Source organism: Polyodon spathula, chromosome 21 (genome assembly GCF_017654505.1).
Source record: "Polyodon spathula isolate WHYD16114869_AA chromosome 21, ASM1765450v1, whole genome shotgun sequence".
NCBI classification, from domain to species: domain Eukaryota; kingdom Metazoa; phylum Chordata; class Actinopteri; order Acipenseriformes; family Polyodontidae; genus Polyodon; species Polyodon spathula.
The window spans coordinates 21,339,317-21,364,992 of record NC_054554.1 but is presented as its reverse complement, the minus strand read 5'-3'; the positions used below and the strand labels follow the sequence as shown (position 1 = coordinate 21,364,992).

The window sequence follows — 25,676 nt, the reverse complement described above, 5'->3', positions numbered from 1 at the left end:
TAACATACTATGCCGTGATACTAAAATCCCACTTGTTTACCAAATGACATCTAGGTCCTAAATAGCACTTATCAAATTTTCATTAAACTATTCACTGGCGTTTCTTATTCTATACTGCTGTGTACATTCTGTTGCTATTTCATGGCTGTCAATCATATTGACAGCTAATTTAGAAGTTTACAGCCGCAACCAGGGGGGGGGGACATGACTGTATGATACTTGTTTTTCAAACTTTACAAATGTCTTCAAACTGTCAAATAAAATATAATTTGTGTCTTATTTGACTAACATGTAGAGCAGTTTGTTGTTTTTTTTTTTTTCCCAGTATAAAGATGTGACTTGTAGCCCTGGGCTGTTCTGTTAAAAGCTGATAAATTGAACGTAGCGGCTCAAGAGCATGACCCAGTTCTGCTGCTCTTCACTTCGCAGTCGTTTCAAATCTACAAGTGTAAAACAGTTATAAATAGAGTTACAGCTTAGATCTGCCATTTAAATATTACTGTACTCAATTTTATTAAAGGTTCATCTAGTCTCTCTACTTAAGGGGGTTTAGTTCATACTTGGAGGTAAGCAGATGCTGCAGAAACAAATTCATTTTAATTACAATTAAAAAGGAGTGGTGCTGTGTCACATGCATACAGGCAGATAGACTGTAGATGGACAGGCACCTCCTTATAGCCCCACATTCCAGTACTCAATAACTTGCTAAAGAATGTCCTAACCAAGCTTCATCAGCATTGTGACAGCGGTTCTTTAGATGCTGTGACAGAAAGACAATGATTCTTGGTGGTAAATCTCCCTCCCAACCTGTGAAGGCTCTAAGTAATGGGAAGAGAGTACCCTGGACTACTTGGCCTGTGAAGCTAAATAGCAAATGACCTTATTTTCTCCAGACACATTATGACATGCAAAACAATTACCTCCATCTGCATGTATAGTTTCTTTGGGAAATATCTTGACATGAACAATCACCAAAATATACTTAGCTTTTTTCCTTTGTCATTCTACTATTTTACATCCAAATTTGAAAACTAGATTTTAGCAACCTAAACCAAAACAATGCAGCCCTGACTTTGTCCCACCCCCTCCTGCACCGTACAGGTCAGAGAAAAGCAGTACAGACACACTGCTAGGCGGATTAAAACTTTGTTGTTAACTACTCTGGAGAATTTTTTAGTTAACGTTATTTGTGGACAATCATTGTTTGTCTTTTGCTTAATGCAATGCACACAGGATGGCGAAGGAATAAAAATGGGCTATCTACAGAAGGAAGATAAGTAGTTTGCACCACTTGCGTTGTGCAGTAGTTCATATAAATGAGGTTTCTTTTTTTTTTTCCTCTCTGTAATTGTTCGGTATGCACTAGCCCATAAAAGAAGTGAATTTCGCGGTGACCCCTCAATTTCAGGATTTCCGCGAAATCGCGATTCAGGTAGACCCCTAGTCATGTGTGACAGTATAAATAGGGGTCGAAGAGAAGTAATCTATTCCTTCATTTTGGTTAATGTAAAGTGACCCGGAAGGACCTGTGTTTTTGTGAATCAACCATGAGTGTTTGTTTTGTACTATATCTGTTGCTTGTTATCACTAGACAGCTAATACGTTCCGGAGCCATCGCCAGAGGCCAGCACAAACCCAGAACAGCACTTCACTTGTATTGTTTTGTACCACAATCACTAATTCAGATAAAGTGATGAGATATGGTTGAAATGTTTTCATGTCTTTTAGTCTGTGATAAAAACGAACATTTTTCTGAGCCCTAATCTGTTGTAGTAAATTTACTTATATATTTATTTATTTAAATACAGTAAAAATCAAGATAGCTTTAAAATCCCCACATATAATGTGATATGTAATGAGAAACAGGACTTGGGTATAGTTTGATTAGATACAAACCTACAGTAACAACCTAAAGTACTTCTGTTCTATCGAACAAGGATTCAGGCAGCCCAGCACTGGCCATGTTGTTGTTGACATATCCAGTTTTTAATCACAGAGAGAAAAATAATAATCTGTGCTTACTCCTCAAATTTACACACACATGGTAAAAGCAGACCATTCATGACAACTTTAATCTGACAACCGCAGATCCTTACCAAAAATAATGAAATCGAAGTGTTCCATTTTCATAATAAATCTAATATTACTGAGGGGTGTCCCCAGTGGCTCAGCCATTAAAGGCGAAAGATGAGATTAGAAGCTTGCTGGTCTTGCCAGGTTGATGATCTTGGCTGAGGGCTCTATAGGACATGTTACATTGACTTTTGCGCTCCCTTGAGTTGGGGATGAAAATTGTCTTGTTGCTTCAGTGACTCCGACTGATCAGCTGCTACATGTGTGTATTCCAAGGCTTTACCTCAGAGGTCCTTTGAAACATCTGATGCTTGGTTTCGGTAAGTCAAAATAACCTGTGGATATTTAGATGTAGTGACATTACAAACAGGTCTCGTTTTGGATTTCTTGAAACTGACAGGACACAGCACAAACCACACCTTGCAAGGCATGACCTGAATAAGAGTGAATGGAAATAATCCCAGCAATAGAACCACAACATAAAGAAAAAATATCAGCCACAGTGTTTTATAATAAACAGATGCTGCAACAATAATACCGACCGCACGACAACAGTAAGCAAGGAGGACTTTGGATTGTGATACCAGATCAACCACTTCCATTAAGCGTAATCAGATCAGATGCACACAAAGAACTGTGAGCCTTGCATTATTCATCACTGGACAGCATCATTGTGGGTGCTGGGTAAAGATACATTATCAGATAAATAATAGTCAAACAAACTATATGTTTTCTTTTAGTTGCTCACTTTTGGCCTTCCTAAAGGGGGTTGGCAGTCAAACTGCCTTCCTGACTAAATTTCAGCATTGGTTGAGAGATTCAAGATGCAAGCTTCTCAGCCTGCTCAGAGTACCTAAGAAAGGCAAGGCCAAACACCAAACAAGCTAAATGATGTATGCTGAAAATATCAAAATGTCTAATCAGTTAATAAAATTAGTTGTACTAACTGAAACAAAACAGTCAACCGTTGGTGACCTATTAATTCAGGTTTGGCTATACTTAGCCAATAAAATAAATTAAAAAAAGAATGATTTAATCTCACCTCGGTGTGTCTCAGATGAAGTGAATTGTACTCTTTCTTCAGCTCTGCCTCCCGTTCATCTAACCTGCTGACTAAAATGGAAACAACTGTTAAGACACTGAGCAGTAATGGTGAATTACATATGAAGTACTGTTTGTATTGTTTTATCGTCCAATTAACAAATATCAAAAGGTGACACAGAGGATCAAAGAACACAGCTGTGTACCATATTTTTACACAACATTAAATATAATAGTGGGAATAGTGCACTTGAACCATTTACATTACTTTATCTACACTAAGACAAATTCTGTTTTTAGTTAAACAGGTAGTGCTACACACAGGTCCATGTAGGTACAGTATATATATATATATATATATATATATATATATCTATATATATATATATATATATATATATATATATATAATCAGGAGTCCCTCTTTAAAGGCAAAGCTATTAAAAGGTAAAAAAAAAAAAGTCCCTATCAAAGTGTGTGATATTACATTTTGCTACCACCAGAGGGCATCTTGTGAGAGAAAATAAACACCTGAGTTTAAAAGCTCTGCTAAAGTATTGCGGCTTGCAACAGCAACGGAGAATGCAGATCTGGGCAGAACCTCTTGCATGACAGCGAGGTCTGGTATGAACTGTAATGCAAATACTAAATATGATCTGAAAGGTGACTTTGCACAGTTAAGATGTATGATTTAGGTCTGAACTTTAGTGCCACCTACACCCTGGGGATTACCACGTATATACACTGCTTTGAGGAAGGACTATTTATTTTTATTTTTTCTTACGTGCCACAAAAAAGTGGTTCCTTCCTTATCTACACCTTATGAAAGGAGTTAAAAAAGAAGAAAGTTCTAGAAATATACAGCAGGGTTATACTTCAGATTGTACTGAGGGGGCCTTCAATGAACTAGAAGTTATTTTAAAGCGATGAAACCATTGTCCAAGACTTCAAAATTGGTTTTGGTTGGTGCTTCTTACTTGTACCTATGCAGTAATGATATATCGATATCGATCAGCATATCTATAGAAAGAACAAAAACATCTATTCCAAAATTTTAAACGAACACTGATAACATGCTTGATGAGCAGGTACACAAAATTAATTTTAAAGCCTTAGTTCTCACTCCTTTAAAAAAGATTATACAGTAGTTAACCATTCATACAACTTGAAATTTTAACGGAAGACTGCTAGGTCTTCAAACATGATAGACCTCAGTAACAATTTATTTTTTTTATTTTGGCAGAAAGAAGGTAATTTTGGCCTTTTCCCAAAGTCTTATTTCAATGTTGCTGTACTTTTTTGCAACAGTGGATTTGGCTGCCTCCTGGAGAGTATGAATACTTTAACTTGAGATTCACTATGTGCGCTAACCCCATGCATTCATCTGTTCCAGCAGCTGGCACTAGTGGGCAGTGTTGTCTCAGGAGTTATATGAAGGCTAAAAAACTTGGCCATGAATACCAAAATGTAAAACCATATTTTATATATATATATATATATATATATATATATATATATATATATATATATATATATATATATATATATTCATTCTGAGATATTGTGAAATGTTGGGTATACCTTCCAGTTGCCCTTTTGCTAAGGTATTTAGACGTACCCCCTATTTTTCAAGATTTATTTTTTGCACACGATTTCTTGATACCGCATTCTGTAAGATTAATTGATCATTTACTTTTGAAATCGATCAAAGCTGGTGGCCCCAAAAATTAGGGAAGCATAACATACTGGCAGCGGGTCTGACTTTTTCGCTAAGGTTTTTACATAAGAAACGATGCTATACAATACAAATGCTGCAATTTACCTAAACACTTCTGTTTGTTTATTATACGATACACCAACAAAGCAAAACGCAAATAACTGAATATGCAATTGTGAATTAATACATATAATATAATAATAATAATAATAATAATAATAATAATAATAATAATAATAATAATAAATAAAGCAGACATTACTATGCCTATTATAGAAAAAACTCCAAGAGGAGACGATTACGTTTTTTTTTGTTTTGTTTTGTTTTTTTAATTAGTCTAGTCTAATTCACCGCCAACCAACAAGCTTACTCGTCATAAATAACACCATGTCATTCAGACTTTAAATTATTACTGAAAACCAAGTGTTGCACATTTGAAATAAAGCACTTTATGCATATGTATGTTTGATTACCCCAAAATATTTACATTTAGTGAGATGTAATGCAATTACATTATTTGATTATGTATTTATTTTTATTTAGTAAAAAAATAAATAAAAATAAGTTATAAGTATCGTCTTTCGCTGCTTCTCGTTCCTTCTCTACTGCCGCCTTCCACACATCAACGCACGTTAGAGGAGTTTAGGCAAAGGTTAAGACCAATGATTGGCAGACACAGAGGAAGGAGACGTGGCTGTGTTTTTTTGTTTTTGTTTTTGTTTGTTTTTTTAACGTGTGTGATGTTACGAGATGAAAGTAGGAGGAGTATGATTGGTTAATCACTCTGCAGGAGTAGGTAGAATCTCCCTTATCCTCCGCTCCTCCGGCGACTGTATGGCAAGCAGTACAGCACAGAGAAGATTTTCCATCAACTGATATTGCTTTCAACCACGTTCATGTAGTATCTTGTGTGCAAAATAATTAATACTTATGCAAAAAAGAAAAATGTTTGGGATCACTCAGTATGTGATTTTTTTTCTTGCTTAAATTTGAGGCTTCAGTGCCTCCCTTGCTTACTCAAGGAGCCATCTGGTGGGACAGACTTCTTATTAAAATCTTTTGCATATTTTTAAAGAGCAGACAATTATCTATTCTCTAATTATTATCTATTATCTATTATACAATTATCTATTATCTAATACCAAGATATATTTAGTAAGTAAGGACAGAGTGAAATTGTGTGGCAACAGACTCCCTATCCCAAGTTGTACTGCTTTCTAAGAAAAAAGGGGAACATTTTAGGGTACCATTCAACTTGTGAGATGCCTGCGGAGTAAAGAAAGATGTTGAAAGGCGCTATATAAAATAAATATTGATTGATTGATCATTCATTTACTAATAAAGAGAGGTAGTTTCTAAATGTTTTGCTTATTAATAACCCTATTTTACAAGCATGCTGTACTTTGGCAGTGAATAAGTTGGTCACACACCTCTCATGTGGAAAACTACAATTGCCTAGAAGGTATTCTTCCACTTAAAATGAACTTTAGCATCAGTGTGTAAATTTAAAGATGCTGTGTTGCACATGAGCAACATACTGTATGAAATAAAATGTTCCTTTTTCTACAATCCAATCTGTAACTAGAAATCTCTCAAAATGTCTAAGACTATTCAGGTATAATTCCCATTTATAAATCCCTCCAATATTCTTGAGTGAGTTAGACATTTCAACTGGTTTCAACTGAAAAGTATGCATTAGATTCAAATACAGACCCTGATTTTGATCCATTCCAGGACCCTTAAAAACCATTTGAATTCTTAATGCTAAGTGGAAAATGCCTACACACATGACACTGAAAACAGTCCTACTAGGTGCACAGTTATCCGTGTAGATGTTTGCTGCTGTACTTACTCTGATCTGCATAGTTCTTTGCTTTATGCTCCAGCTGTCGTGACTGAGACTCCAGTGACTCCACTCGACCCTGCAGGTCTTTCTTCTCTTGCTCCTGAGAATCTTCAAACTCTATGAATTTCTGTTCAGGTAAAGAAAAGAAGGCAAAGTCATTTTAAAGTAGGACAGCAAAGCACGATGAACTTCCACCAGCTGAACACTTGTGCCAACTGCTGTGTACACTTAGGATAGTGCTGATAGTGCTAAAGTGCTGCTCAACACTAACTGCTGGAGTGCTTTGCACATGTTTTTTCAGTTGATCCGTTTCAAATGAGGGTGGCGTTACACTCAGTCCAGGAGCTGCCACTTAAAAAGATGGCTTTTGGGGCTCCTGAGTAGCATAGCCTGGACGTTGCCGGTTTGAGTCTGGGCTACTCCACAGTTCCCAGAAGGCGGCGCTCAATTGGCATAGCTTCGCCGGTGGGGGGGACGGGGGCGAGCTTAGGTCGGCAAGGGTGTCCTTGGCTCACAGCGCACCAGCGACCCCTGTAGTCTGGCCGGGCGCCTGCGGGCTTGCCTGTTAGCTGCCCGGGAGCTGCGTTGTCCTCTGACGCTGTCGTTCCTAGGTGGCTGCATGGTGAAACCGCAGTGTGTAAAGCAGCGGTCGGCTGATGGTACATGCTTCGGAGGACAGCGTGTTTTCACCTTCGCCCATGGGTGGTAGCGGTGAGCCAAGTCTAAATATTAATTGGGCATTTCAAATTGGGAGAAAATAACAAAAAATAACTGGCAACGACTAAATTAAAAAAAAAAAAAAAAAGATGGCTTTGACAAAAAAAATTAAACTGAACACACAGAAGCCACATAACTTTCCAATAGTGGTTGTGCCTGCACCACCCTGTCATCCTCCCATTGACAACCTACCTGGAACTACAGTATACAACAGCTTTGTATGGAAATGAAGCTGCCTAATCCTTCCACACTACAGCTCAGGTGGAAGATCATTTCAACAAGAATGTCAGTAAAATTAAATAAATAAATAAACAAACTACCAAAACGCCACAATATCCAAAATTCAAGCCTAGTATGAGAAAATGTTATGACAATTTAGCGATTATCCATACGCCAAAATGTGTGCAAAATACAGGAGGATGAATGAATGGACACATAGACAGATCCCTTATATCCCCATTCTCACTAACTTAATAGCAAGTTTAATGACATTTGGATAAGCAGGTATCCAGATGTGTATGTAAAGTGTGCGTATGTATGACCACCTCCTCAAAATCCCCTTCGCAGGAAATTTCACCCCCAGTGGGGGAGAATTATAAGGAAACCTGGGAGAAGGAAACCACCACCATGTGTGACATGCATGTGAACTGTATGCTCTCTCTTGCTGGTAAGAAAGGCAACCTTTGTTCACTAATTATGTGACAGAGTAAACGTGTTTATCAAGATTGAATGTTATGAAATTGACTGATCTGCAAGAGTAAAAAAACTGTAGTTGCCCACCAACTGCAGGCTCAGAAAAACATACATAAAAACAGACCAATCCATAAAGTAGCTCTAGAGTCGTGTATAAATATAGCCTGCATGGGAATTTGGTCCAATGTAGGTACAGCACGCAACATTTTTTATTTTTTTAAAACATACTTTATCAAAATAAGGCAATAGTGTAACAAGCGTTTACTGTAACTTTACATAATCTAGATTCAACTGCCCAGTTACTAAGATAATGTGAAATTTGACCTGGAGGTCAATGATTCAGTTCAGTGGGTGGTAAAACATTCTTTTAAGAGTCTGATGTTAAGTTCTGTGCTGCAAAATAAACGGTACACACCCGTACCAAAACTCTGTACCAAAACTCTGTACCAAAACACTCTGCAGTAGCAATACAAGGGATTGACTGCTCTATATCAACATTATCAATTCTAGGACAGTATCAGTAAATTACACTGTTTAATTTCACTAACCCTAAAATCAATTTGAGAACTTATTTTACCTGTCCAAAAGTCTGTCAGTCATCACTTGGTTTAAATGTAATGAACTATGTGAATAATAATTTTAGACTGTTTTAATCCCCGTTTCCCTTTCCAATTAAAGGCCTGCATCCTCAGACTGACCCTTTACCTGTCTGGTTAGCTTGACAATCAGACTGTGCACTACCCAGTCGCTACTAAAACAGCAACAGTGCCTGTATTCACTGTAAGCATGCATTTACAATACCTCCTGGATCTGTAAATTAAGAAATTAACTCCTCTTTTTTTTTTTTTTTTTTTTTTTCTAAATAGGCAAAATATTTTACAAAACTAGAACTAAACAACTGAAGTAATATAACCCAAGTTCTCTTAAGCACGCTCAAAGCGTTTGTTTATCATTTTGTAACATTAAAATGAGTTCTCTCCTTTCAAAAAATAAGATTTCATTAAACACTGGACTAAACGCTTTAAATACATTCTCATGTATTTCTAGTCATTTCAGACTTGAGGACGACACCAAGCTCTTTGTTTTCCACCCACACAATAAAATGTGATAAATGAAATCTACACCCTATCAAAGTCAGCAATGGTGTATTGAAGGTTTTGTAGTGCTGCAGGTCTATTAATTAAATATAGTCACTGATGTGTTAATGGCCATATCCATTTTTAATGAGCAGCATCTGTATTAATTCTTAGCCGCGCAGGCAGTGCGTGGATGGGTCTAGGTCGGCCAGGGTGTCCTCGGCTCACCGCGCACCAGCGACCCCTGTAGTCTGGCCGGGCGCCTGTGGGCTTGCCTGGGAGCTGTGTTGTCCTATATATATTTGTTTGCAGGTTAACATTACTCAGTTTGTTTGTTCTCTAGAGCTTTTTGAGTAATGAAAGGAAAAAAAAAAACATAGTTAAAGGGCATTTTAAGTTCTGCCTGCACAGCAAGATTGTTTAGATTTTTTGGCCAAAAGGCACAATTTATTTTCTCCTATGGACAAACGCCACAATTTTTGTTTATTACTTTAAAAAAAAAAAAATTCTCAGGCGTCCAATGTTGAAATGAAGAAGGTTTAAAGTGGTTTGCTGTGTATTGCCTGGGATTCTAATTTGCAGTTATAATGACCTGGATTATAAACTGTATCAAATTAAACATTGTTTGGAATGTGAATTTAAGTGTTTGTCATTACTTGAGCACTGCATTGCCTCTACACCTGCACACTGCAACCCACTTTGCCACATGCCCCTAAGCCATGCTGTACTGTATCGAAGACTGTCTTATTTATTTACATAAGTAATTTGCCATACTAATAAAGTGGCATCTCGTAAACGCTATGCGACAACCAAAAGGGACCCCAAATGATACGTCTTAACCGACTGCCGCAGTGCAGTGGTTAGAATCAGCCAAATCACAAAGTTTATTTAGAACCCACATATTCTCACTTGTTCACAATGAATGATGAAATATGTACCTTATTTTGGCTCATTTCCATGCACAGAAAGCAGGTTCTGCTTTTCTGTACATATTTTTCATAGCATTGCATCTACTGATAGAGGCAGCTCACATCACTTTAAGGTAAATTATATTATAATACAAGTAGGCCAAGTGTGCCTGTTTATTTTGAAAAAAATACATTAGTCAAACAGGACTGTATTCTTGAAGGTCTAGTTAGTTCAAGAGGCTGCATTTTCATAACTACAAAGGGAGAGCTTTGCACTAACCACCCTTCTTTGCATACTAATATATGGGTGTTAAATTTCGTTTTACTTGTTTTATAATAATATTTACCGGTATTCCTTTAGCAAATGCCTTTAACCAAGGCGACTTACAAAGAAACAGGGAGAACTGACTGACGTTCTGAGGAAAACTAAAATAAGAAGCGATGGAAATTAATTGTAGGTCAGTTTTTATTTTCATTTGGTTTAGTAACCCCTCCCCCAATTCTGAAAAAGTGAAATGAAATGCAAGCACTGCTGAACATTTTCAACACAGTTGCTCTCTTTAAGAAAACTGACTGAAACAGTTAAAGCTTTGTCTTCTTAGGGTCATGCAATAATGGCATTTTTGTACTGGTTTAAATAAAACAACATAGTACCTTTGTTCTTTCATTCAGCTAGTTTTTCAAGGCATTTAAACAAAATCTGTATCCTGTAACGCAAAACAACAAATTATTTTGATTGTCAGATTTATTTTAAAAAAATGGTTTAGGCAATCTGTCAAATCATTTTATTAAATGGTCTTTTGGCTCATAACCAAACAGTTGAAGTTAGGCTTATCTGGTCAAATGACCAGCATACTGTATACATACAACAATACTTGTTATACATAAATAATAGCACCAATAAATATTATAAATTTATATTTTTTATACTATATATTATATATTTATATATATATATATATATATATATATATATATATATATATATATATATATATATATATATATATATATATATATATATATAGTGTTAAATCTTTTCTAAAAATTAGCAATGGTATATCAGAAATTAGTAATCATCGGTTTATAAAATGTTTTGCAATTTCTAGCATTATTAACAGTTAGACATTGAAATGCATTTCACGTGTCAAAATGAAAGATACTATTACAGTAAAGCTTCCCCTATAAAACTGTCAAATCAGCTACCCTTACTATTTATATATGCATATCCAGTTTGCTGCTCTGCTGTTGCCCTTTGTGCATAACTTTTCATTTTTTTCATAACTAATTTTTTTCAGAATTTCTTTAGTAAGTAAATCAATATGCAAATGTTACAATATTAACATTTTAGGGATGGTTTCTTGGAAACTAGAAGTTAAAATACAAATATTCTGTACATTATGTTTGAGATTACTTTAAAACAAAGCATTACTCTTTTCTTTGTTTATTTTTTTCTATCTCTACATTGGTAACCAAGCTTTAGTGCAGGGGTCGGCAATTAAATTTCATGGTGGGCCAAATGACTTGCGGGCAGCCGCAGAGCGGGCTACTTACATCCATCCCCCACCCCCAAACAGAAAGGAGCTCTACAAATGTGTTGCTGTATGGCGCATGGCATAAAGAACACATGAAAAAAATGTCAATGTATTTCGATGAACATTCATATCAAAGTCCAGGGCACACAGCAGATTTTACTAACTTATGTATGGCTGCTGCCGTATTTTTGGTGTGTGTACATTAAGATGTGCCTGCATGCATCCTGGACTACATGAGCCTTAACTGCACTGCTGGCGGCAAAGCTGCATCAATAACCTTTACCTGCATATACGGCCCAATGTAATCTATCTGTTCCATGATGGGGGAAAAAAACGACAGATTAAATTGTTTCACCAGCAACCAGCTCATAAAAAAAGCTGCGGCCAGTTGAAAACAAATCAAAAAGGAATAAAATAAGATTGACAGTGTGTCCTTGTAAACTCCAAATACATATCAGTAAAAACAATACAGCACCTGTGTCGCATCTCTTAAAGAGACAAATTAGTTTACTTTAACATTCCGATATGTTGAAAGTGAATCGTAAAAAGTCAGCTGTTCAGCCGGTGCCCCCTACATTTGTCAAGTGGTTTTGAATGATATATTGTGCACCTATTTATTTATTTATTTGTATTTCAACAAAATAATGAGGGGCGCGTACATTTTTGGAGGACTGCCTACTATCGCTGTCAAGTCTGTCAAACTCACACCTGACATTTTAAAGCTAATCACAAAGGAAAGTGCAATTGTTCTAATTGAATTTGTTAACGCAATGAAGCATTTAAAATACAAATGTGTGCTATTTTTTAATTTACTTTTTTATGTTTTTGTGCATTCCTGTGTATGAAGGCTATGTGTAGTGAGACTTAAATGTATACAATGTATCGCTGTATGCAAAACCGGATATATACAAATGCATTGTTTACCCCACAATCAGCAAGCACTTTGGAATCAGTATTGCAAAACACTTAATATTCTGCTTAGTGGCAAGAAATATATTGCAGCGGCTGGCTATGGAGGTCAATGAAGAGACTGACAACAGGGTGTGCAGCAGGGAAAGCAGTAAAACTCCTTTTTTATTTTTAAGAAATTGTTTTTGCGCCGATTTATTCAGAGTCAGTCTTTGTCTCTCTCTCAAACAGACTCACATCGCACACCCACTCACATCAGCGGACTACACAGGAAACATTGTGTACAGTATACAGTTTATTGTGTTTGACCCACCAGCTACTACATATGAAGAGGTAATCTCCCACGACGGCCCCCTTGCGGCAATATTACAATGAAGCACTGCTCTCGCTCTGCCCTTGATATTCTGGAATGTTTTTTGGGCAAGTCCCATAACTCCAAAAAAGCACAGAAAGCAAAAAACAGGTAATGCGAGTAAAAAGGCGTGTATTCTGTGTGCTTATATCAAGAGTCGGATACTGGTTTAAGAAAGCCTGTGCCAGGTTTTGTCACAAAATATAACAGACTTCTTGGCTTTTGTTTGTTTTTTTTATCCAGAATTTCATGATGCATTGAAAGATCAGATCTACTGTATGTTGCAGATATTATTAATTTGCTAAGAACCAAAACACAACTGTAGGGCCCTGTAAATTAAGCAATTAGTTGGCCATACCTTGCTTTCTAAAAAATATATATCAACTTGTTTAAAGTTAGGATTTTATTCCAAAGCCTATTGTGTGTAGCCTCTTTTTCCTTCTGTCATATCAGCCCCCACCTCTACAGTATTGACTCACTGATAAAACCTTACAGAAACACACCAACTTTTAAAAAGAAATAACCTTGTATCCCTGGGGAATCAGATGGAATGGTTTGTAAGTAAATGTGAAGAAAATTTACATTATTTATGTGTCCAGAGGTTAAAAACAACGTATCAGAGAAGTGGTTAGCAACTGTAATGGTGCATTATATTACTTGGAGAACGAGAGTAAACAACAATGTGATAAATCTTAAGCCAATAACTTACTTGACACTAAAAATCATGCAGAGATAGACTAGTACAGAGCCTGGCCATTTTCTTTTAAACTTAAGCCGCCATTTTGGCACTGTTAAATGAACATGTTCTGATAATTTGTGTGCACAACATATACAAATTTCACAGGTATGTGTGGAAATCCCATATGTACTGTATACTCCTTGTAGAAAAAATAATACAAATGTTCTCTAGTTTTCACTGGATTTGTCCTGAGCAGGTGAATCTTATTACTTTACAGTTCACTGATCTGAGTATCTACAGGAGGGATTTGCTGGACAGTATGCAATAGAATTTTCAAATGTTCATTTATATCACGTGACCTAAATAAAAATCAATGGCAAATTTATATATATATTGTATAACACACAAATATGGTTACAGGACTCCCATTACATTGCAGAACATGCTGGCTTTGCCATGAGCATAAGTGTGCATGTGAACCTGAGCTCAATCAGATGCAAAAGGCCACAGGATTAGGCATACCTAACTTGGTTAAAAAAGTCAAATGATTTAAAATCAATTGTTCTTGCTGTCTTTAGAAAACAACTGCCAAACATCGAAAGGCATTGTAGCTCAGTCGATACAGTATATGTAATTGTAGCACACACTCTTAACTCCTGCACAGATACAATCCCTTCAGTAAACACTCACAGGGGGCGGGGCACGGGGGCAAAGGTGAGCTCAATCTCCTGCAGGTTCAGCAAGTCAAACCTGAGGGGAGCAGAGAAGCTCTGCGCTTAATGCAAAAAATAATGGCAGATTCCAAATTTAATAAAAAATAAAAGCTTTTCTTTGCTTAAACCCTTTATACAAAAACGATGCACAGGCTTGACTATGGATAGTTGTCAAACAATACGATGCATCGATAAAATCGATACATTGCCTCAACCTTACTCTAAACTACAAAATAAATTAAGCATGGTTTAACTAGCTACTGTAGAGAAAATAGTGCCATAGTTTAAAACACATCCAATTTGAAACTGCACATTAAACCAATGCTACATGCAGCAAGCTATGTCAGTTCTATGTCAGTTTTAGTACTTTTTTTTGCACTTACTGTAGGAAGATATTTTTCTTGCCTTGGGAGCCTCCAGTCTAGATCCAAAAGCACATTTTTCTTTCAAAAAATTTAAAAAACTGCATTGCAATATAACATTCCACTTCTCCAAACAGAAAGTGGTGAGGGTATGGAATGGGTTACCTACTGTAGTCATGTGGTTAATGTTCAATCATTGGGCTCCTTTAAGGCTGAACTTGACAAGTTTTTTAGAACAATCAGCTTCTAGGAACCGGACGAGCATAGATGAGCTGAATGGACGCGTTGTTTTATTCACTGGTTGCTCCAGCCTATGTGCTCGCCGAACTGTTGTTAAAGTGCACCACCAGACTCATGAGAAAAAAAGCTGATGAGATTCAGTAAACAATGCATATAGATGACCCCATGGAATCTGTCAATGTGGACTGTGGACAGACTAAATTAAATATCTAGTGGACAAAAATACTGTAGTAAAAATCTAAATGTAGAGCCCTGCATTAGGTGCTACTGCAGACCTGTTGCCATTTCATGCTTAATTTCTCTTACTTGTGTTACTACTGCCATACATCTATGTGGGTATTATCTAAGCTGCAGGCCTACAGCTCAATCCCATTGTGAAGTTTCAACATTTCTATGCTTTCTAGTTTAACATAAAACCGTTTGCCTGCGTCTGTTGTATAGTACAGCCTACTTCAATAAGGGGATCTGCTGTACGTTACAGTACAGTAAAGAATTGTAATGCATTGATCAGTAATGCTGTTTACCAAAGACAGTATAGAAATCATTTAGCGCCTTCGCTGAAGAAATCGCTCCTGCTTCCACAGTTACAAACTTGTTAAATGGCATTCCTCTGTTCAAAACAGAATTAGGCCCTAATAGTTTGTGTCAAATACATTCACTGCTAGTACAAGACTAATTTAATCTGGTCTTGAACAACATTTACAGCAGTGCTGTGAAACCACGCCTTTCTCTTTGATATACTAGAATTAGATTGTGGAAAAAATATTACCAGAACTTTTTTTTCTTAAGACCAGGATTTTTTTCTTTTTATTTAAGCATTACAGTACATGTAATTAGACTAATTATTTCTACAGATGAGTTGAAAGTACAGGATTTAAATTGTGACTTCTGCCAACCTGGGTCAACCTGGCACATTATACAATATTTATTTTTATTCAGAATTAGGAAAATAGGAAATAGGAAAAATAAACTTGCTTCCTATAAAAAAAAAAAAAAAAAAAAATTAAAACTACACCTCCTGCTTCTTCTGTCTGTAATCCAAGGACATTCACAGAAGAGGAGCGATTTCTCTTGACTGTTCACTGGGAATCCCCCCTTTCTGACAGTTGAGTTTAAAACCATAACAGCCTCTAGTTCTTTTAGTTGAAAACAGAGATTCTGGAGACGAACAGAGAAAAAAAACAACTGGGACATGCAGAGGTTACTGTCTGGAATCTTGTGTTCCTTCAGTTTTTCTGCCACTTATGAGACCTTTTAAAACTGAACACAGCGGAAGTTATAGGATTCTTCCTCAACATCCATAGCATAAAAAAAATATTAAATAAAATACAAGGATTCCAGGCAGTAAACCAGTCCCAGTCTTTTCCATTCACGGTTTGTGAGGCCAAACATTGCTAGAAGTGAATGCTTCCATTAGTGAATGCTTCAACTTGCCTTTGTTTACCCATGAGGTTAATGGTATTCTATATAGGGGCACTCCCACTAAAAAGGAACAAAATAAAAACTGCAGGAAGTTCTTTTTTCCTGAAAACTCCTGTCTCCTCTTGCTTCCTTTATTTTAACGAGCAGACTAAGTTTCATTTAAAAGCAGGCTCTCAATTCCCAACAGGTTCTGGAAATTCCATAGATCCTGTAACCTGACAACCAAGTGCTCCATTTAACATGGGCTAGAATATGCACTGCACTCTACTGCAGTAGGACACACACACACACACTCTGAAGAAACAAAGAAATAAAGCATCATTTTTAATTGATATTGCAGAAAGGTACAGCAGATTTCTTTAGCACCTGCTTATTAATTCTGCAATGTTTTCACTTTTAAAACAAATAAGTTTCCATTTAGTAGTTGTATCATATACTATAGCCATGAACCCTGGTTAATATCAATGCAGTGGACACAACATGGCTAGAGAAAGATTAAAGAGCAAGTCAAATGTCATTTGTTTGATCCTCTTTCCTTTGTCTTTGTGTAACATTTGCAATGTTCCATTCCATTCAAACCATGTGACCTTTCAACTCATTGGCGACTACGGGAAGCCAGCGAGATACAGTATTGCCCCTCTAAATACAAACGCTACATTGCTGCATTACAAAAGAACTGCTGGAATGATATCCTCAACAGAAATCTGGTCAATTCTACTCAACTGCCTCTAGGGGATTTGTTAACTTTCCTTAGAGCCAAGGTACCTTGATGTATCCAGCCCTGTCTGGCTGAACAACCAACACTACCTGGAAAAAAACTCAAAACACCACAACAGAACAGCTGCCCATTTGAAATATTGCTTTTCAGTTTAGACTTTACAGTATGTAAACATTTGGTATCATTGGTGTATTATGTGGGTATCTGAGGAAATCTTTCTATGAAATTAAACAAAGAAAAAATTGATAGGAATTCACTTATCCTATAATACAGCATAGATCACAGCAAATGGAATGCACAACACACCGATTTCTAATTGCCAGCAGACCTGGCGTGTATCGGAGACCGGCGTTTTATATTGGATCATAGCTTGACATGCTTCATGCGGTCACTGAGAAGCCGCTAACACAGACAGCCTTGTAGCAACATCATAACAATTGAAACATTCCAGCAACTTTGTTAAAAAGTTGTGTGTCACTGGGAAATAAGTAACAGTTTTGTTTTATAACAAAATTACATTTTATAGTACACCCCCCAAGTATAAAAGCGAAAGTTTTATTATAGTCTTTTTATAGGCACTGGTTAACAAGAATATGGTATGCAAAATGTTGGAAAATGAACAAGCACATATCAGAACACAGGCGTATAGGCTACATTTACAGCACATAATAATAATAATAATAATAATATAATAATAATAATAATAATAATAATAATAATACAAACTTGTAAAATGTTTTTTAAAATTAACAATAAAAGCAATAAGTATCATTATCAAAATTAATTTATTGGAACGTAAACAGGAAAACATCTCAAATTAGCATTTTAAATGAACAAACATTCAATTATATTGCCTTAATGTTGCCCCTGAACCCACCATCATATAACTGTTAAGAAATCAGATTATAAAATGGAGTTACCACAATCTGTGAAAATGAAATGTCAAACTGTATAACTGCAAGGTTTTGTAAAATGTGTCTAATGTTTTGGTTTTTTTTGTACCAGTTACAAAAAGTTTTTGTGATTATCTTCAACAACCAGCACATCTCTCTCATGGCTGATGGCTTCTCTCCAGTTTATTTTATTTTTTTATGCAGCTTTGGTCCCACCATGTCAAGCACCTCCTCGAACTGTTCGCAGCAGACATAAAACAATTGGGACAATTTGCCGACAGCCTGGGCCCCCACTACAAATTAAGAAAAATTGCCCTTGATTGGGGTGGGCTCTTTCAACTCTGTGATTAAAGGGTTGTTCACACTGGATGCGGCACAGGCAGCAAGCAGATTTGTGGTGTTCACACCGAATGTGGCGTGAATACTGACTCAGGGAGGCAGACGCAGCATGCAATTTTTTTTTGGGGGGGGGGGGGGTATACACACTGCAGAAACGGGGGAAAATGGAAGGAAGAGGCTTCATTGCCGATGTTCTTGAATTGAAAAAGAAAACTAAAAATTAAATTAACCAAAAAAGAAAAAGGTTTGGGGAGTACCACCGTTTAGTTCAAGAACTGAAACTGGACAGTGTAAGATTCTTCAGGTACTTTCGAACTGGAAGTGGAAACAAGCTCAAGTGAAGTAGGTTTGGAGTTCTCTCCTTAAGCCCTTGTAACAGGAGGTTCATGTCAAATTTGTTTTATGTTTAGTGCTGCCCTTGACACAATATTAGGTTGTGATTCTGCTTGCTTTTTAGCAGCCAACCAGTCCCAAAGATCGTACTAAATTATGATTTTTTTTTTTTTTTTAACTGTACCTGCCCAACACCACATACATATCAGCATGTATTTAATTTCTTTGACGCGGGATTAAAAACTAATTTGTTCAATGCTGCACGACATGAGATGGCATTCAAGCAGACAGACAGGCTCATATATTCACAGATCCTGACAATTGATATGGAAACAAGTTTAATCCCAATTGAATGGCACGCATGTAAAGTGTAGATAAAGACAGATGCAAAGGCATCTCTATTATAAAGCCAGATTCTGATCCTCTCCTTAACTAGTGTCCCAACAAAGATTCAATTTAAGATTTTAACATTCGGTTTAAATTGGTACATTGTCAATTTAGTATTTACTGTACATATTTTCATATTAAATGAGACAGTATGTTGAAGTTATCCATGTACTTACATGGATAACTTATCAGTGTATAAAAATACTCATTCTGACTCACTCATTTCTAGTCATTGATTTGACAGATATCCATTTGTACTTCATCTGTATAAGTCATATTAAATTTCTCAATGTCCATTTTATTCCAGATGTTTTTTTGTTTTTTTTTCCTTTGCTTGGATCTGTAGTATGGCAATGAAACTTATGCCAGAATCAATTTGTTCACGTCCTCAAACAAATAATGCTTCATCAAGTTGCATAGCAAATGTTACTTTGTCAGTGTTGGGTTGTGAGGTTTTGCAAGGTATATCTCATAATACAGCACCTTTTCACACAATGTCACTGTCTCAAGCAAAGTCTGAGCCTTAAATGGTTGCTCTTTATCACATTTACATTTTAGGGCATTTAAGATATTAGGTCAAGATAAGGAAAAAGCACAATATTTTCCAGAGTCTGCAACTGCATTGAAATGCATCCTTGACTCTGCAGCTATTTTCAAACTATATCATCACAGACTAATACTATTCCGTATTTAATAGTCCTTTTATAGCCTTCCAATAGACTACTGTAAACTGGATTAAATGTGCACAACTTGATCTGTTTGGTTTGCAGGAAATATGCTCCAACAAAGGCATCACTTGAACAGATACTAAACCTTGAGCAGTGTTTTCTGAAAGACAGAATAGGGTTACTTTTCATTTGCTGTTTAAAATTGTATGTCTAACTGGCTCAAAAAATGTAATTCGAGACCAAGCTGACAGAACAGCTGTGTGACAGGCCAAACTACGGTCTACACTTTATAAATCTTTTAAGCGATCCAACGCAACAAGCTACAGTACACCAATATAACAGCTGCAGACCAGTCTTCTTACCGAACTTAAACATTGCTGTGACACCATCTCTGATATCTGCAAAGAAACGTCATCCAAATTGCAAGGCTGAAGTCAATCATTGTATGTACTGGAACAAGCCAACCTTAAACTCCACCAAAAAAATAAATAAAAATTGTATTTAATTGATTGAACACTTTTCCCATGTGTGCCACTGTATGTTTATCGTTTATCAAGTACAGTGGCACCTGAACTATAGCGCAGTTAACAAAAAGGGTAGCCTATACACAGTTGTTTCTGCATGTATCTATCAATTTTTAATTGAGATTTAATTTGCACATAAACCCTCTCATCTGAAATGACTTGAGGCAGAGGCCCTGGTTCCAGTACTACTGGTACTGTTGGTATGCTTGTCCTTTGCAGCTGATCACACCCTGACACTGCTGCGGATTGCAAATAGGAGCAACAGGCATGTGGAATGGTCTCCTTTCTGAAACCTGTCACTGCATTAAAAGCTAACTACATCCCACCAGGGCAGTTTGACTGACCTACAGCATTCCAAGGGGGCACCCACAGGCTGACATGAAGTGCTGACAAGATATTGCATTATAGTGTATTAAATAGTTGTAGAACATCTGCAAGGGTAAGGTGTTTTTTGGTTTTTTGTGGGAGGGCACTATTGCGTGCCCAAATAGACAATACACTTGGGTGAGGAGTATGGGGTATTAATTCTACTAAAAAGAAGCAACCGTATTACCAACTTTTTTTCCTCATGTACATATTTATGTAGCAACTTTAAGTCAAAAGAATTTCCAACAGGTCAAATGTAATCTCATACAGTATTCTACTAGCAAACAGCTAAATATGCATCCTTTGATAACAGGAGGTGCCACTAAAGGGGCAGAGCACCAGAAAAAAAGGCAGGTGGAGCACACTTATTTTTGATTACATTTTATGTAAACCTATTCTGGCTGTCCATAAAAGTTGTGATATTCTGAGCTGTACAGAACAATTACTGAATTAATTACTACTAGCCAGGGGGTAACTATCCATTTTCAAACACTAGTTAAAGTAAAGGAAAGTTCTTGATTTGCTGCTTTAAATTCCTGGAAATCTGTTACACTTGTACTTTTTGGGTTACTTCATACCATGTCATATCTTGTATTAAAATGAAAATACATGTTGGCTTGTGGCAGGCAATGGCTGAGCGGTGACGTCAGGCCAGAGTGAGGAACTGAAAACACAGAGCACTGCAGGTACGATGCAATGGTGCTTGCACCATTTTATTTTCAAATAACAAATAAATAAAATAATTTAAACAAAAACACTTGCTTGATTTAAAAAAAATTTAAAAATATTTAAACAAAACAAAACCACAAACACAAAAACACAGGTCAGACTGGGCACTCGCCTTCACTGGTCCTATACTTTAGTTTTAGTTTGTTTTGTTTCTATCCTCTCGCTCTCCCGTTCCTCCTCTGAACACCCCACCTGGAGTGCAGAGAGCTGCAGGTATTTATACAGGTGACCATCTCCTGATCAGCAACAAATTAATCACTTAATTCGGGAGATGGCCACCTTCAGCACAAGGTTTCAAATTAGCAACTGGCAGAGGACGGGCTGCCAATCTCGTCTCTGCAGGAACAAAATAAAAACAAAACAATAACAAAACAAACGCACGGCTACGTCGTTATATCCAAATACAATAAATAAATCATAATGCTCAAACTCAAAACACAGGGGCGGAGGGGGAGACCCCGTTCCAAAATAAATAAGCAAATACGTGTACAGGGTTCCTCGTCCTGTTACATGGCTAAACAATGATTATTTTCAAAATCATCTGACAACTAATTAGTGAATGAATGTGCATTGTGAAATTAACCGAGAGCTGATAATGGTATCAGAGTCTAAAGGAAACACAAGCTTGACTTTTAAAACATTTAAACAATATTTTCTTTGGATTAAGGTTTGATGGTGTTTGAAAGATTAATTGTTATACAGACTATCTTACTTAAAAGTCTTAAGGTACACTATGTGTAGAAACTTAAAAGGAACAGATGTTATTGCTTAGGTCTGCATTTGATACAATCAGACCTTTTTGATAATAAATCAAACAACAAGAATTGGGGCTCCCAAGTGGCATGTGTTTCAATATATATATATATTTTTTTTTTAAGTATATAACAAGAATGGTCCTTACTGATTTACTCAAAACTTACTAGTAAATGCATGGATTTTGCTGAAACCAAATTAAGAAATACAGGACGGGGTCTCTAGAAGACATTCAACTTCCTCATTAAGCTACAGACTTTAGTGATAACTTTAGATTTTTCTTATGTTGTACAAGAGGCCTTTCAAGTTCAATAGAAAGGCCTACTTTGCAATGTCATGGTTTGGGTGTGTCCATCAGGAACATGATTTTCCTGGCTTCAATTCAAAACGAGGTGGTTTTCTAATACCCATTCTAAATCCTTTATGTTTGCAACTCAGTTAATTATAAGACAATGACTAAGTGTTATTGTGCAGTAGGCAGCTAATGTTAGGTTCAGCTGTCTGTTGGTAAGGCTAAGTGCCAGTGAAATGTCAGAAAATGATTGAATCCCTTTACTGCTGTTTAGTTATATCTTCCAAAAGCGTTAATATCTCAAATAAGAAGTGACATATTCAATTAAAGTTTTACTGTGTGCAAGTCAATACAGCACATCCAATGTATTGAAATTGAAATAATATCTTTAGCGCTTAGTAGCAATTAATGACGGCATCAGAGCAAGGGCAGCCACCCATCAACCAACAACAACAATGTTCAGTCTTATTTGTTTGTGCAGTGAGGCAAACTGTGTCCACAAATAAAAAACAAAATCATTACAATAGTCTGAGTTTTGAGTTTGATTTACAGGATGGAAAGTAACCTGCACTAAATACATAAGGTTTAATGGTCACAATAAAATGTGAACTGTTGCAAAATGCTACTGAAACACATGAGGAACTGTAAAGTCAAAGGTTTCTACACCCACACAGATCAGGAATTATACATCAAAAGCTAATTTCCATGAATTCATTTTTGGACCTTGGTAAAACTAATTAACACTGGTCTTAACATTATTCTTGACATTTTTTCAACACGTATGTTAGCAGCCCTTGCCACAACTCGCCTTCAAGAAAAAGCAAGTCACCACAACATATATCCGCCGTACCGACGTGTCGAAGTCTGACTTTCAGCCCTCGTTTATGAATGTGCAAGCATAACTTTACAATATGCAGCCTTACCTCCAGGTATCAAGCCTGTTTGGCAGCACAGCCAAGGTGTGCACAAATACATTTTTGTAAGCACCAGGTACTACTAATATTCACACAGACTCACAATATTACAGTATTTAAGCGAGGGAGCTCTAAGGAGCTGTTTGTACAATTATGATCAAACTTGAGAAGTATCTTCATTAGCTCACATTGCTTATCATAGTCGGGGTTGTATTGAGGCACCCTACATGTTTAAATATATCGAGTGAACCGCTTATCCTGTGAGGATGAAACAGTCTGGACATACTTACCAGAATACTGGATTATGTGGAGGCAGCATACAATAACGATTATGAATTTACCACCTTAAAGCGGTCACAGACATGCTTGTTATTGTGTTACCACAGTTTGAAGATTGGACAAATGGACAGTGAAACAGCCTATTTATTTAAGAATGTAATAAAGACACATTATTATGTCATTTGGTAACTAACAACTTGCTTTATAGTGTCTGGTTAGTAACACATTACACTTGGTACTAATAACATTAAATTACCAACTGTGTGTTTTGGTCCAAAGAGTTAAACAACAAGTTGAGTTGACTTTAAAAGCCCAAGGGAGGCGAGTGCAGCATATGCTACTTGTTTACTGTTAATCACACTGTTCACTGTCTTACTCTACAGAACGTGTTAACGATCTTACCAGGGCATCTTTGAAGCATTTCACTCATAGCAATTGTAAAACAAGAAATAGTTAACAACCCGAGAACTAACCACTATTTTGTTTTGTTTACTCCAAACAGAAACTCGTGTACCGCCACAACAAAGCACCCTGCAATTTATCACGTCTTTCACTGAAGGCCTCTGGAGGTGCAAGAAGCTTGGGGTGTCTAGCTAAATATGACCGTTACTTAACTACTTCTACAGCCACACAATGGAAACGGGGTGAGAAGCATCCAAAGGAACAGAAGTAAATGAAACAAACTAAACAAAGCATGCACATTTAAAAAAAAAAAACACGTAACTGCTTCAACGACCAAAGTCTTCCTGACGTCACGACCCGCCATACACGACATTGGCCAAAGACTACAGCAGAAACCCGTCGTTGACAACGCCGTCAAAACATCTGTACCTTATTAAAATCTATCAATAGGTAGATGAGTCAAACCGTGTCACACCGGTGGTAAAACAGCAGCAGTTATGTCTTAAGACGGCGCTGCTCTCTATCAATCATGTTTGTGTAGCCGTTGCCCACTGCCATTTGGCAGGTCTATGTCCTACATCCCGAGAAGCTCGAATATTAATATATTTTGAGAATGAGTGGCCTAGCACTAGATGTAATACATCCCCCGCTCTTCCCAGAGCTGTTATCCCGGCTCACCTCCTCGGCTTGTTTCCTCAACGCCTTCTCCCGCTCGTACTGTGTCATGAGCTGTTCGTTGTCCTCTTTCAGCAGTTCCAGCTCCACTTCGTGCTCCTGGTTCTCTGCAAAAACCGAGTCCAAGTTCTCTAAGACGGCCACCACCAGCGGCATGAGATCCTTCACCACGTCTTCATCGTATTTCCCGATGAGACGCTCGAACTCGCGGTAGATGGAGCTCGCCAGGCCCGACACCCGCTCAGACATCATAGCCGCCGTCCCCGGATCGTCCTGGTACACAACGCTTTCCTCTAACTCCATTGTCTCCCCCTACGGTCCGACCTAATTTATCTACCTTTGAAATGCAGTTCAGATCTTATATGTTTGAGATAAAATCCAGACGAGTAGTAACAGTCCCTCCCTAAAAGGGACCGAAGCTCTGTATTTCCCCAACACTGTTCCTTTTCTCAGTCACTCTGTGCACAGCTGAGTTGTTGACTAGAGTAGACCGTCACGTGATGACGTCACAAGTCAGATTCTAAATCAAGCACGGCTCGGGATTTAGAATAGGGGATCAGGATCAGAATTGGTGTGATGTGTCACGTCCCTAGATCATGTTTATTTTTAATCATGGCTTCCTATTTTAATTGTATGGACTTTGACATTTAAGTCATTTTAATGTGGTCGTATGCATATACAAGGTATATATATATATATATATATATATATATATATATATATATATATATATATATATATATATATATATATATATATATATATATATAGTAATCTATGTATGTACGAATAACAAAGCTGTATAAATGATGTAGTTAAATATTTTAGAATATTGGTGAACATCTGAAGCTAAGCAAATTTAGAAAAACCTGGCAGTTAAATAATTGGTAATAATTGATAGATGGAATATTTGGAAGATAAACTATTTACAGTCTTGCCCCAAAGTGTTCATGTGACACTGACAAATATAACTTCCACGAGGGTGAAAATGCTGAAATGTGTCAGTTTACCGATCTCCTGGTATTGTGGGTATGACTAGAAAGGTGGAAAAACAGGCAACAACATTGCAGTGTTGTTAGCAACCTAACGTATGCATGTCGTAATAATACTGTAGTCTAGTA

The 25,676-nt window shown here is 36.9% G+C and overlaps 1 protein-coding gene across 10 annotated transcripts in view; it reads right to left on the bottom strand.

Moving 5' to 3' along the window:
* The window catches only part of LOC121296614 (C-Jun-amino-terminal kinase-interacting protein 4-like), a 90,831-nt gene extending 65,793 nt beyond the window's left edge, over window positions 1–25,038 (bottom strand). For 7 of the 10 annotated variants that reach the window (XM_041222339.1, XM_041222330.1, XM_041222334.1 and 4 more), the window contains exons 1-3: window positions 24,559–25,038; window positions 6,684–6,804; window positions 3,116–3,186 (exon numbers count right to left, since the gene is read on the bottom strand). In XM_041222339.1, coding sequence (XP_041078273.1) covers window positions 3,116–3,186; window positions 6,684–6,804; window positions 24,559–24,858 — 492 coding nt within the window. In that variant the 5' untranslated portion in view covers window positions 24,859–25,038. The remainder of the gene's footprint in view (window positions 1–3,115; window positions 3,187–6,683; window positions 6,805–24,558) is intronic. The other 3 variants (XM_041222333.1, XM_041222338.1, XM_041222343.1) reach the window with 1 other exon arrangement.
* Between the last annotated feature and the right edge of the window lie 638 nt (window positions 25,039–25,676).